General features: G+C 45.4%; 1 protein-coding gene across 1 annotated transcript; it reads right to left on the bottom strand.

The window, feature by feature from the left end:
- Window positions 1–10,616: 10,616 nt before the first annotated feature.
- On the bottom strand, window positions 10,617–11,162 carry LOC102851565 (malignant T-cell-amplified sequence 1-like). The gene has a single exon (XM_006889654.1). The coding sequence runs from the start codon at window positions 11,160–11,162 to the stop codon at window positions 10,617–10,619; it is 546 nt and encodes a 181-aa protein (XP_006889716.1).
- Between the last annotated feature and the right edge of the window lie 659 nt (window positions 11,163–11,821).

Genomic DNA, 11,821 nt, shown 5'->3' with positions numbered 1-11,821 from the left:
CACGAGTGTTAACAGAGGTGGGGAGTTAGTGACTACAATGTACTGAGTTTCTGTGCAGAGTGATGGAAAACTTTTGGAAACAAATGAGTAGTGATGGTTGCACATCAGCGTGAATGTAATTCATGCCATTGATTTGTACACACTGTGATTTGAGTGAAAGTTTACAGGCTACCAGATGGACCGACAGAGTCTTAAATAAGTAACGTTATCTTTTTCTATTAGATTTCCAGGTCTTTCTTTCTTTTGAGACTTCATGAACACCTCTGCCTTCACCATGACCATGTAATTCTTGCAGACTATGTGGCCTTTGATAATGTTGATCATTCACTTCCTTAAGAAAAAAAAAAGAGGAAAGATAGCAGAAAACAAAAAGGGAAAAAATGGTATGGGTGGGGTAAAGGACACCTGACTCAAGTAATGATAGGTTCTAAACTCTAAGTTACTATTTCCATATGGGGGGGGGATAATTAAAGAGATAAGGCCCTAAAAAAAGCAGGCACTCATGTGAAACCTGGATGGTTATCTGGAAAAGGAGCTGTGTTCCCAATAGCCAAGGTAAGTGGTTCGAGGTAAGGTGGATTGCCCGAGTCGGAGTGTTGCGGTGGCCCCCATTGGTTTGTACAAATTCTCAGGTGTTTAGATATTCAATAGATACCTCAATACTCAGAAAATTCCAAAGGCCACTGTGTTAAATCATTAGAGTCTTTTTCTTTTTTAATCATCCTCTACTTTTACCAAGCACAATGCCCGGCCTCGGAAACCCCACGGGGCAATCCTACTCCACATTCCTCTTCACGAAATGGAGGAAAGGAAGAAAATGCCTGAGTATTAGATAAACATTGAAGCAGCCTGCAATGCCGACCACAGGAAGTACTTGTGGTGAAATAAAATAAGGACTTTCCCCAGGCACGTACCATCCACTCCATACAAGTTCAGCATCTTTACCAAAAGACTAAAGAAAAAAACCCAAAACAGCAAAACCCACTGCCAGTGGGGAGATTCCACCTCACCAACCCTGTAAGACCAGACAGAACTGCCCCCACGGTTTTCGAGGCTGTAAATCTCTACAGAAGCAGGCTGCTGTGTCTTCCTCCCGCAGACCAGGTGATATATTTGAAGCGACGACCTATTATTTAGGAGTGCAGTACTCAATGCACTGTATCCCTAGGGATCCTTTTTTTTTAATCAAAACTGTTACAAATCACCTAAGATCTTTAGGACTAAGAAGAAATTACCTGACAGAGTCCAGTCTTAAGCTCCCCCATGGACTGGAGATCAGCCCTGGCCTTGTTTTTTGTTGGTGTGTTTTTGTTTTTTGTTTTTCATTAAACTTCATTAATTTTAATGAACATTTACAGAGATTTTGGATTTCCATTAATTCATTGCTGCACTATTTTCTCTACCCCCCGGTTTGTTCCTCTTTCCCCCCCCCTTGAAAGTCTGTTTTAATTGTCCCATTGCCACAGTGCTTGTCAAAGCCAGTTCTGATTAATCTCCTTTGTCAGTGTGTCCTTTGCCATTCCCTATCACTCTTCCCTGAGAGAGACTTCACCCTGAGTCATAAGGAAAAGGGGACGGTGTATTCTCTTAGCTACTTCCTGCTGGAAAGAGATGCTGTAGGTTTCCAGGTGAAGATCTTCTCTAACTACTCTAAAGGGCCCCTTTCAGTCCTGGATGAGCCAAGGCCCCAGAAGGCATCTCTCGTCTGCGTATTCAGTTAGAAGCTTATTAGAGTTGTTATTTTTTTTTAAAAAAATTGTGATAAAATATATCTAACAAAGAATTTGCCACATTAGCAATTTTTAACTGTGCAATTCAGTGATACTGATTATATTAAGTAAGAGTTTAAAATCAGAGGCAAGTGCAACCTGCAGACAGAGGCTTGACCCATTATAAAGGCAGTCTGCACAGGAAGCTAGAATCCATGGTGAACTTTATTTTTTTTTAATTTCTTTTTTATTTTATTTTATTATTTTTGTGTGAGTGTACCATCAAATCAGATCTGACTGGTACAGGAGGAGATTGTCCCTCCTTCCCCGGCAGAGCATCTGGTGGATTCGAACCGTGTGCCTCTGGGATTGTAGTTGCAGCTCCTTGCCACTAGGCCACCAGAGCTCCCCCACGGTGAACTTTAAAGCTAACTTTTCTGACAACAGTTTGTCTAACCTTGACCCTCATCCAGCCAGACACCTTAAAGGAATCCTTCCCTCCACCACCCCCCCCAACCGAGGTCTGAGAGGTGCAAAACAGCGTATTCTATCCCCAGAGGATCTTTCTCTTAGGATCAAATAGATGCAAACATGTGATCGCTTATACCTGAAGCACCTTGATGCACAACATTATCAGTAAGTGTTTACAAGACTTCCAGATCTGTTCATGTGGTCTCTGAGAGTCAGGGTCGACTTGATGGCACTTAACAACAACAGCAGGACCTAGAACACGGCTATTAGTCACTGTCCTTGCTGTGAAACATCGATACACAGCTGTCCATCCCTTGACTTTTCTGAGGCTGTAAACGGCATGGAGGAGATGGCCTCTCTTTCTCTTGAGTTGATTCAAGCTGCCAGAGGGACATGGCCTTTCACTTAGCAGCGAACCTCCCAGCAGACCAGTCGCTGGAATGAGGGTAGCACTTAAAAATGGTGGCTACTGATTCAGGCAAGTATGATCAAGGGATGCAGATGCACGTGCTAGAGGGAGTAAGTTTGATGAGGGACAGAACATTTCTAGACTTTAATGTATCATCTCATTACTTAAAAAGGGAAAAATAGTAGCTTGACATTGCTTGACATAGAAGCTTGGCAGACAAAACAAAGTGATGAGACTTCACTTTACTAGCCGTGAACAATCTGAAGATGATATGAAGAAAAGCAATTCCATTTATAAAAGCATCAGAAGGAACCACACACACTCCCCACCATGGGAGCAAAGAGGAGTGATTGACAGGAATCAAAGGTGCATGGAAACAGCCGAGAGGATTAGTGAGTGTGCAAAGCCCAGCCTGGCTGACCCTGAGGCCAGAGCTCAGTGGGGGCTGCTGCAACTGCTGACGCTCTGAAGGGATGACAGGAGGAGGTCCTGGACAGAGCAGAGAAAATTCTGGAACAAGATTAAAAATCTTTTTAGAAAGACCAAGCCCCAGGGTTATGGCCTTTTGCCACCCTTTCAGGCTGCCCATGGCTCAACTTTCAGCCAAACAAAAGGCCTATAAGGTGAATAGTAGCACCTTAGGAAGCATCTAGGAAGTACAGGCTTCCTAGACCCACCAGACATTTGAGATCAAAGGGCAGCATTTGCCCAAGTTACAGCTCGGAACACAGAAAGGAATAGAAAAGCGGAGGAGAGAAAACAGGAAACACACGAGGGTGTGAGGGCAGTGCTGACACAGTACAGCGATTGCATCAGTAAGTCGAAACGTGTATGGACTGTGGGTGGAACCAGTGTTCTCTGTGAACTGACCATTTACAGTCAACTAAATGTTGGCGGTGGTACCAAGAACATTTAATGGGGAAGGTTTTCCACAACTCGACAGTCACATGCAAAAGAGTGGAGATGGGCGAGTCTCAGGGAAGAAGTGGGAACAGTGTCTTTATTGGGTGTATTGTAATTAATGTCACCAAACAAAATGTGTCTGAAGGGCTGCATGGGGAACCAATTAGCTTTCTAAACTCTCACTCAAATCACAGTAAATAAAAACCGCTTGAAAGGCTGTAAAGCCACATGGGATCATCATTGCCAAGAAGTGATAAAATAATAATACAATAAAGAAAGGAATGAAGTGGACCAACCACATAAAAATCAATTCCGAGTGGCTTCACAAGGCCCCCATGCCCCCTGGCTCCTCACCTCACACTCAGAAGCACGCATGCAAAACCCAGAATTGTAACACTCTTAGAAGACAATGTATGAGTGAATCGTGTTCTTGGGTTTGGCAAAGGATTCTTGGCATGACAACAAAGGGATGAGCAAGAATGACCATAAAAAATTAGATATATTGGAAGTCGTAAACCCTTTGTCTTCAAAAGACAGGATAAAGAACACGATTGGTTGTCTTCTGGGGTGGGGACTGTCCTGGAACTGACCCCTCTTATCCAGCACAGCTGAGGATCAGGCTTTCTGCTGGGGTTAAGTCAGGGCAGCTGGCCTTCTCTCCCTCAGGAAGCGGTGGCTCCAGGACTCTCCCTGGCCCTTCTGCTGTGACCTAGTGATTGCCCTCCCAGGTCAGCAGTTCCCAAAACAGGCCACGTAACACTTGTTCCAGCAGATGTAAAAGAGTGCAGGCTTCCTGGTCAAAAAGCTTCCAAAATACTGTCTACTGCCCCGCTGCCTAACTTCCCAGGCACACTGACATCTTTGAAGGCCCTGAGAAGTCCTTGATTATAGAAATCCATGCACTTTGCCTGTTAGACCCTTTTCCTCACTGCATACAGCTGGTGCCTAAGTGTTCTGGGGAGCACATTTGGGAGAAAGCCACTTGGGGCTTGTGCTCACACCTCCTCCTGAATGTTTGCATTTGGAATCCTTGTTCCAAACCACAGAGCCTGACTTCGGTTCCTTCCTCCTAACAGTGTGAGCATCCTCTGATCATCTGTGTGCATTCTCCATCCAAGACCCTGGCTCATGCTTCTTGGTGTAAGCGCTTCTTCTCACACTGAAGGTGGTGAATCTGAGTCTCCACACATGACACTGTCGACTGGGTCTCAAGAGTCACCAGATGGCAACATGGGACAACAAAGGTATCTGAACTTCCTGAACTAAGATCCCAGCCTTCAACTAACGGTTCAAGCTACTCCGTGTGAACACACTGGGTCTCTATCACAATGAATGACTATAAAGAGCTCTCATCGGGTGCCATCAGATTGGTGCTAACTCTGTGCCCCTGTGGACAACAGAACAAGACACTGCCCAGGCTTGAACTGCCCTCGTCTGCGGCCATCAATGGTGATGCATCTGTTGTTGAGAGGTCTTCCTGTTTTGTTGATCTTCCATTTTCTCAAACGTGATATTCTGTCCCAGGGACTAATCCTGCGTGATAACATCTTTGAAGTAGTCTCGGTTTCCTTGATTTTTTTGGTTTTTGTTTCCTTGATTTTAAGGATGAATTTCTTCCAAGATAGATGTATCCATTCTTTGAGAAATAGTCACAGGACAATGACTGGTTTTTTTGAGCCACCTGCCACAAAAATTGCCTTCCCGATTCTGTCTTTCATCCACGCCCCATCCTGAGCCAGCCTCATGATCTCCTCTGCTCATCGCGGTAGCCCCCGTGTCAATCATTCTCATAGTCTTCTCTTTGGTTGAGCCTCTAGCATGATCCTAACATCAACTCTAAGGACTGGTTTCTCCTAACATGCTTAAAGGAGGGTGAAACCTCACCATCCTCCTCTAGGGAGCATCCTGGCTGTAATCTCTCCCTAACAAACTTGTTATAAATACAATCAGGTATTCATACTCTTCACAACATCACAATTCAAAGGCATTGATTCTTCTTCTGTTGCCCCTTAGTTATGGTTCACCTAGAGGAGGTGGGGGTGGACCTCAGGCCGTGGTCTGTGACCTGCTGGGTGTGTTCTGTGCTCTTCCACTCACTCTCAGATACTGGGTTGCCTCCTCGCGCCAATCCCATTTGCAGCTCCCAGACTGTCCACATCACCCTGAAGGCTCAGATTGGCCAGTACCTGGGCTTACAGAATCAGACGCTCTAAGATGTCCTTTCACAGGGCAGATGCGGGTGGAAGGTCCTCATGAGATAACCTGATTCTCCATCCACTTTGTGGGGCCTTAACTGGGGAGACCAGAACACAGGCTGGGTGGATTCCTGGGCTGAGTCCAGAGCCTTGAGTCACAGGGAGGCTCAGAAATCAGCTGCAGGCCAAGGCCTGCTGAGCCAGAAATGCTGGAGAGGAGCCATGGCTCAGACGCTGGGAGAGAATGGAGGCCCCCAGATGCAGGCAAGGTCACGGGAGGGAGATCAGGTATGACCAGAGCCAAGAAATCAATGCCAAGAAATTAAAATCATGTGGTGCTGGGCCGGCCAATCCTGAACCTATGTTTGGAGATTCCCAGGGCTTAGAGTAGCCTGTGTATGGAGATTGGCCCATGGCTGGAGATGGACGTAAATGCCAGCAGCGACTTTAGTCATGGGTGTTCTCCTGCATCAGAACTCAGGAGGGATGGTCACCCTCCCTCCAGCTGCATGTCAGGCCCTCAGCACCTCCACTGCCTGCACCTCTGATGCTCCAAGCACATTTTACCTGCCCGGCTCATCGGCTAGGAGTCCAGGTAGACCTTGGAGGGACAAAGCATTCAGCTCCTGCCTACCACAGCAAAGGAAAACAGCAAAATAAAGTGAGTCACATGCATTTTTTTGTCTTGGTTCCTCAGTGCATATAAAAGTTAACTGTCGGTGAGAAATAGCGTGTGAATGGTCAAAACCAGGCAGAGATGACACAAATACATGCTAGTTGGGAAAACGATACCAACAGATTTGCTTAATACATGGTTGCCACCAAACTACGATTTGTAAAAACCGCAGCATCTGCAAAATGTGAGGGTGTTGTATGGGCTCCCCAAGTTACAGCTGCATTTGCCTGTATGAAGGCCTTTAGGATGTAGTTAGTTCTGTCAGTTCAAATCCACAGCAACCCGAAGAACAGAATCGAATTGTCTGGCCTCGTATCATCCTCTCCACTTCTGCGGCTCCTGAGCCCACTGTTACCACCACTGCGAGAGGCCAGCCCACCAAGGGCCTTTTTCTGACTTCACCACATGATTATCCTTCCATAAAGACCAGTCCCCTCCAACACGTCCAAACCGACCAGACCTCCTAAGGCGCATACTGACTGCACTTCCTCCAAGCCCCATTTGTTGGTCTGGCTGTCTAAAGCACATCATCAGTATTCTTCACCAGCTCCACTCTGAAGACATCAAGGTCTGAAGGATGGTATCCTTTCAACTTGTGAGATCTGAGCAGTGCAGAGTGGCTAACCTCAAAGAAAGAAATAGCACTGGGCAGCCGGTGTCAGATCTGAACAGAAGACAGTGCGCATTTGGGACATATGCGTAGTTGATGTTGGAAGAGTGGGATTCTGAGATTTCTCCTCTATACAGCTGGTGCCGGAGAAGTCAAACGGGAGCCTGACTTGTTAGGCACCTCAGCTCAGATTCTAAACATAGCTCACCATAAAGACACGTATAAGGACCATGAGTCAGGATGACAGAAGAATTGATGCCTTTAAGCTGTGGTATTGAAGACGAGTGCTGAGTATCTCATGGTCTGGCAAAGGAACAGATTATGTCCTGGGTGCTTGGTGGAGAAAAGGATGAAGTTTCATCTCACAAACTCTGGGTATGCTATTAGGAGGGGCCGGTTCTTGGAAAAGAACATCATGCTTAGCAGGGTTGGTCAGTGAAAGGGAGGAAGACCCTCAACAAGATGGCCTCAAGTGTATCAGCAATGATGAGGATGACACAGGATAGGAAACAGATCCTTTGTTCCACAGTATCACTGAGTTGTGGTTGACTCGACAGCGCCCACGAACCACACAGGTGGTATCGGAAGTGGGATTAGCTAGGACTCAGACTCAAGAAAACAGGTGGTTTTGAAGAGAAATAATGAAAGAATGAAAAAGAACTCTAGGATTCTGGATAGAATTACCCATGGTAGGAAGTACAGAGAAAGAAATAATGAAAGAATGAAAAAGAACTCTAGGATTCTGGATAGAATTACCCATGGTAGGAAGTACAGAGAAGAGCCTCGATGGATAAATTGATTCCATCACTGGGGTAATGGGGACATGCATGTAGGAGACAGTAAGATTGGGAAGGGAGAGAGCAGGGTTTAGGGCTGTTGTATATAGGGTCACTATGAGTTGCGACTTGATAGCACATAGAAACAAGGATGGAAATGACTGATAGAATTCAGAGATGGTGGTCCTAACTCTTGAGTCTACTTCGCTGGATGTGTAACAGGAAATGCAAAGTAACAAGGGCGAATTTTACAATGCCCTTGGTTACTGAAATACCTAAAATGAAGTGGGAGGCCCCAAATTTAGACACTGGCCAGTCTGAAGTAGATTTTAGTCTCAAGGTCTCTCCCCCAAAGGAATGCGTCTTGACGGTTGGCTATGTTTAGATTCTGGCCGGACAGAGGGGCAGCCATGGGCTTAAGAATCCTTTCCAGAGGGACCATTATGCTCAATCAATACCTAAAAAAGATGGTGGCCTCATTTCAGAGAAAGAGGAGAAACTTTTCCCAGCTAGGTGGGCTTTTAAAGCAGTTATTGATAAACTTTGACAGGACACAATACTCAATGGACTTTTCTCAGCAGTGTGGAAATCTTTGGGTGGTTATTAAGAAATGGGAACACTGATAGAGTGAAGATAAAAATTAAATTCAGTACAATAGGAAGTTGGTGGGATAAAGACCTGGCAATCTGTCCCTGCAGAGAACAGCCTTTAAAATCCTACAGGACAGTCCTACTGTTCTGATGGGTTATGCTGGGTCAGAATCATCTAGAAAACACCTCAATTGTTACCACTTTGTGATCTGCTGACTTGAGGCCTATGCCCTTCAACCTGTAGCAAGTGATCTAACTCCTGGGGTTTGGAACTACATCTACATCTGGGCTCAGAGGAGACATTTAGAGTTGCTGCTAGAAGACAAACATCATAAAGTGATTTCCAGAGAAGTCAGGATGGTGCAACCATTTGGGACAAAAAGGTGTACATGGCAAAGATTTAGGCCTCCTCATTCTCATAATTCATTCATGTACACAATCTGTTTTCTAATAAACGTTCCAATTATTTCAACCTCAAGACCTCTGATAATTTTTACAGAAAAATCCTCAGGGGAACAAACTATGCCCTGAAGTCTTCTTAAAATGGAACAATAATAAAGCGTAACTATGAGTCATCTACAACTCAACAGCACATAACAACAGTTCTTACTGCTAGCTTCAGCAGCACATATACTAAAACTGGAACGAAACCGAGATTAGCATGGCCTCTGTGCAAGGTGACATGCAAATTCGTGAAGTGTTCCATATTTTTTTAAAAAATTAGCATTAACTAGTTAAAAATGTCTGCCTGGAGTATTACCCTCTTTTAAAAACTATTTGTATGCATTTACCACAATTTGAAAATTTAGACAAGAACTTTAAATGGCAATGGTAACTTGGAGTAACAGGATGAGAAAATCCAACTTGGAGAAGACTACTATCAGTATCACTTAACTATGTATTACTGACTAGAATTTGGTGTTTTGCTATGTATATCCTTAACAAGAAAATAAATGAAAAAAAATACCAATTGTCTGTATCACACAAGAGAGATTTCTTGGCTAACATCTCGTAATTATCTCAAACTCATTGCTATGTATATTCTCAACAAAATAAATTAAAAACACTGTTAAGTCATACGAGCTGTTTTGTTGGTTAACACTACTACCCTAAGTCTCCCTAAAAGCCCCTTAAAAGGAAACTGTCCTTGTCTGTACACGCCACTCTGATCCTCTCTGCAAGTGGTCATCTGGCGTCCTGCTCAGACCACTCTATAAGGGCCTGTTTCTTGGGACCAGCTTCCATCTTCCTCTCTCAAATCATTTTTTCTATCCAACGAATATCTCCTGCGAGTATCTCCAAACTCAAACTCACGGGGAGCTCTGGTGGTCTAGTGGCAAGAAGCTGCACTGCAATCCCAGAAATACGCGGTTCAAATCCACCAGAAGCTCTTCCGGAAAAGGAGGGGCAATCTCCTCCTGTATCAGTTAGATCAGATTTGTTGGTACATGCACACAAATAATAAAAATAAATGTAAAAAAACCAAAAAAAAAACCTCACTAAGTCAGAATCACTGACCATCCAGAGGTTTCTCCAAGGCAGTTAACAGCACAGGAGGGCACTGCTGAAACTTTACTCTTAGAGCCTGGGGTGGATTCAAACCTGAGGTGCCGCCTTAGCATTTAAAGTACAACCTCCTGCGAGTACAGTTTCAGTAAACAATTCCCACACCCATCCTGCCTTTAACTGTAAAACTACCTGAAGACTTCAGCACTGGAGACCCCTCCCTGCGAATACAGCCTCAGTAAACAATTTCCACACCCATCACACCCTCCCAATACAACATGACTGTGACCGTTTTTAAAAAATTCTCTTCAGCACAATTTTACTTGTGTGTGATAGTATTGAGTTTATTAATCCCTGCAATTAGCTGGGACATCTTTCTTTGGAAGAGGCAGAAATATGAACCTTTTCTGGCCCACCAGGTAACAGTCTTTCAAATTTCTGGGCAAAGATGAACAAGAGCTTCCAGCTCTGCCATCTGCATGTCCAAACATTCCAGCTGGTACTCCACCAATTCCCAAAGCCTTGTATGTGTCTCCAAGGTAGGTTGGGGTCTTCTTCCTTTGATACCATCACCTGTTGATTATACGGTACTTCCAGAAATCGCTGAACAGTCAACCAATTCTTTTTTGGTACAGTTACTCTGTATTCCATTTTTTTAAATTTTAAGTTTCTGTTGAATTTAGTCCGCATAATCAGAAACATCGTCTTCATGCTGTCATATACAGACACACACAGAGTTACAGCACAGTATCCAACGTTTGCCCGCGGGGCTCATTTATACATCTTCATATGCCACAGCCCGTCGTTTAAGTAGTGGATATTCTCGATGCCAATGCCTTTGTTGACCTGCTCGATGTCTTCTGCAGACATCTTCATGACGCCCACACACAGGGCATGCTGCTTCCCTTCCGCCATGATGGCGACGACCGTGTCCACGGCAGCAGGGTAAAGCTTAGCTCCCCGAGACGTAAGGCCTGGACACATGATATTTGCTCCACTCAGAACAAACTTGATGGCTCCTTTATCAACCTGCTGGTGGGGCAGGATAAAAGGGTATTTGTGAAGCAATCTTAGCGTTGGATAGAAAGGCCCTTCCCTTTGCCTGAAAAACAGTAACTCCCCATTTACTGTAAGGATTTCTATATGTTCATGGCATCGAACTATTTTGACGGGGTCTTTCTTGGGCATGATTTGATTAAGCCACGGTTCAATACCTGCAAATTGCTCTATCAGCTGGTTCTTAATGCCCTTAATAACGGAGGTCTTCAGCTGGATGCAGTTGGACACGTTTTCTTTCTCGTCGAATTTCTTGAACATGATCCGTTGCGAGGTGGAGGCGGCGGCGACAGGGAAGGGCCCGGGTGAGCAGTAAATCGGCGTCAAGAGCTCGCAGCAGACAAGCGCACACGAGGAAGCCGGCGCCGGCGGTCGCAGCTGGTGTCGCGAACCGGAAAGGGAGCCTGCCGGGCGCGCTTTACGGCGGCGTGAAACCCGGCCACTTCCGCCCGCCTGCGCTGCCCGGAGCTGGGAAGCCGGCGCTCGCGGGGCTCAGATCCCGCCCAGGGGGAGAAGGGCGGGAAAAGGCGGGACTGGCGAAAGAGGGGCCGGAGACCGCTTTCTTTTGTTACCTACACCAACACATCGTATATACACACAGTGCAGCATTATTCAGTGATAACACGGGGACCCCACGGTGATGGGAAGCCGGTCACAGGTGGTCACATAGTGGATGATGCTACTCTGATGTCAAGTCTAGAATGTTGCGTACTGATGAGTCAGAAGTGACAACTGACCACTCTGACGGGTCAGCGGTAAAGGGCACGGGAGGAGATTGTTTTCTGTGAAGCAGCTGGTGGACTTGAACTGTGTACCTTTTGCTTAAGAGTGCAACTGCTTAGCACTTCGAATAAAGCAATGAAGTGGATTACAAATTAGGTCACTGGTTGCGATGGGGCAGGGAAAAGAAGGGGGATTGC

This window comes from Elephantulus edwardii, unplaced genomic scaffold, assembly GCF_000299155.1.
Source record: "Elephantulus edwardii isolate Elephantulus edwardi_28Jun2011 unplaced genomic scaffold, EleEdw1.0 scaffold00080, whole genome shotgun sequence".
NCBI classification, from domain to species: domain Eukaryota; kingdom Metazoa; phylum Chordata; class Mammalia; order Macroscelidea; family Macroscelididae; genus Elephantulus; species Elephantulus edwardii.
This window is presented reverse-complemented; position numbering and strand designations above follow the sequence as displayed.

Excerpts from the sequence above, each read along its gene's own strand:
- LOC102851565 (XM_006889654.1), bottom strand. The coding sequence starts at position 11,162 with ATGTTCAAGAAATTCGACGAGAAAGAAAACGTGTCCAACTGCATCCAG.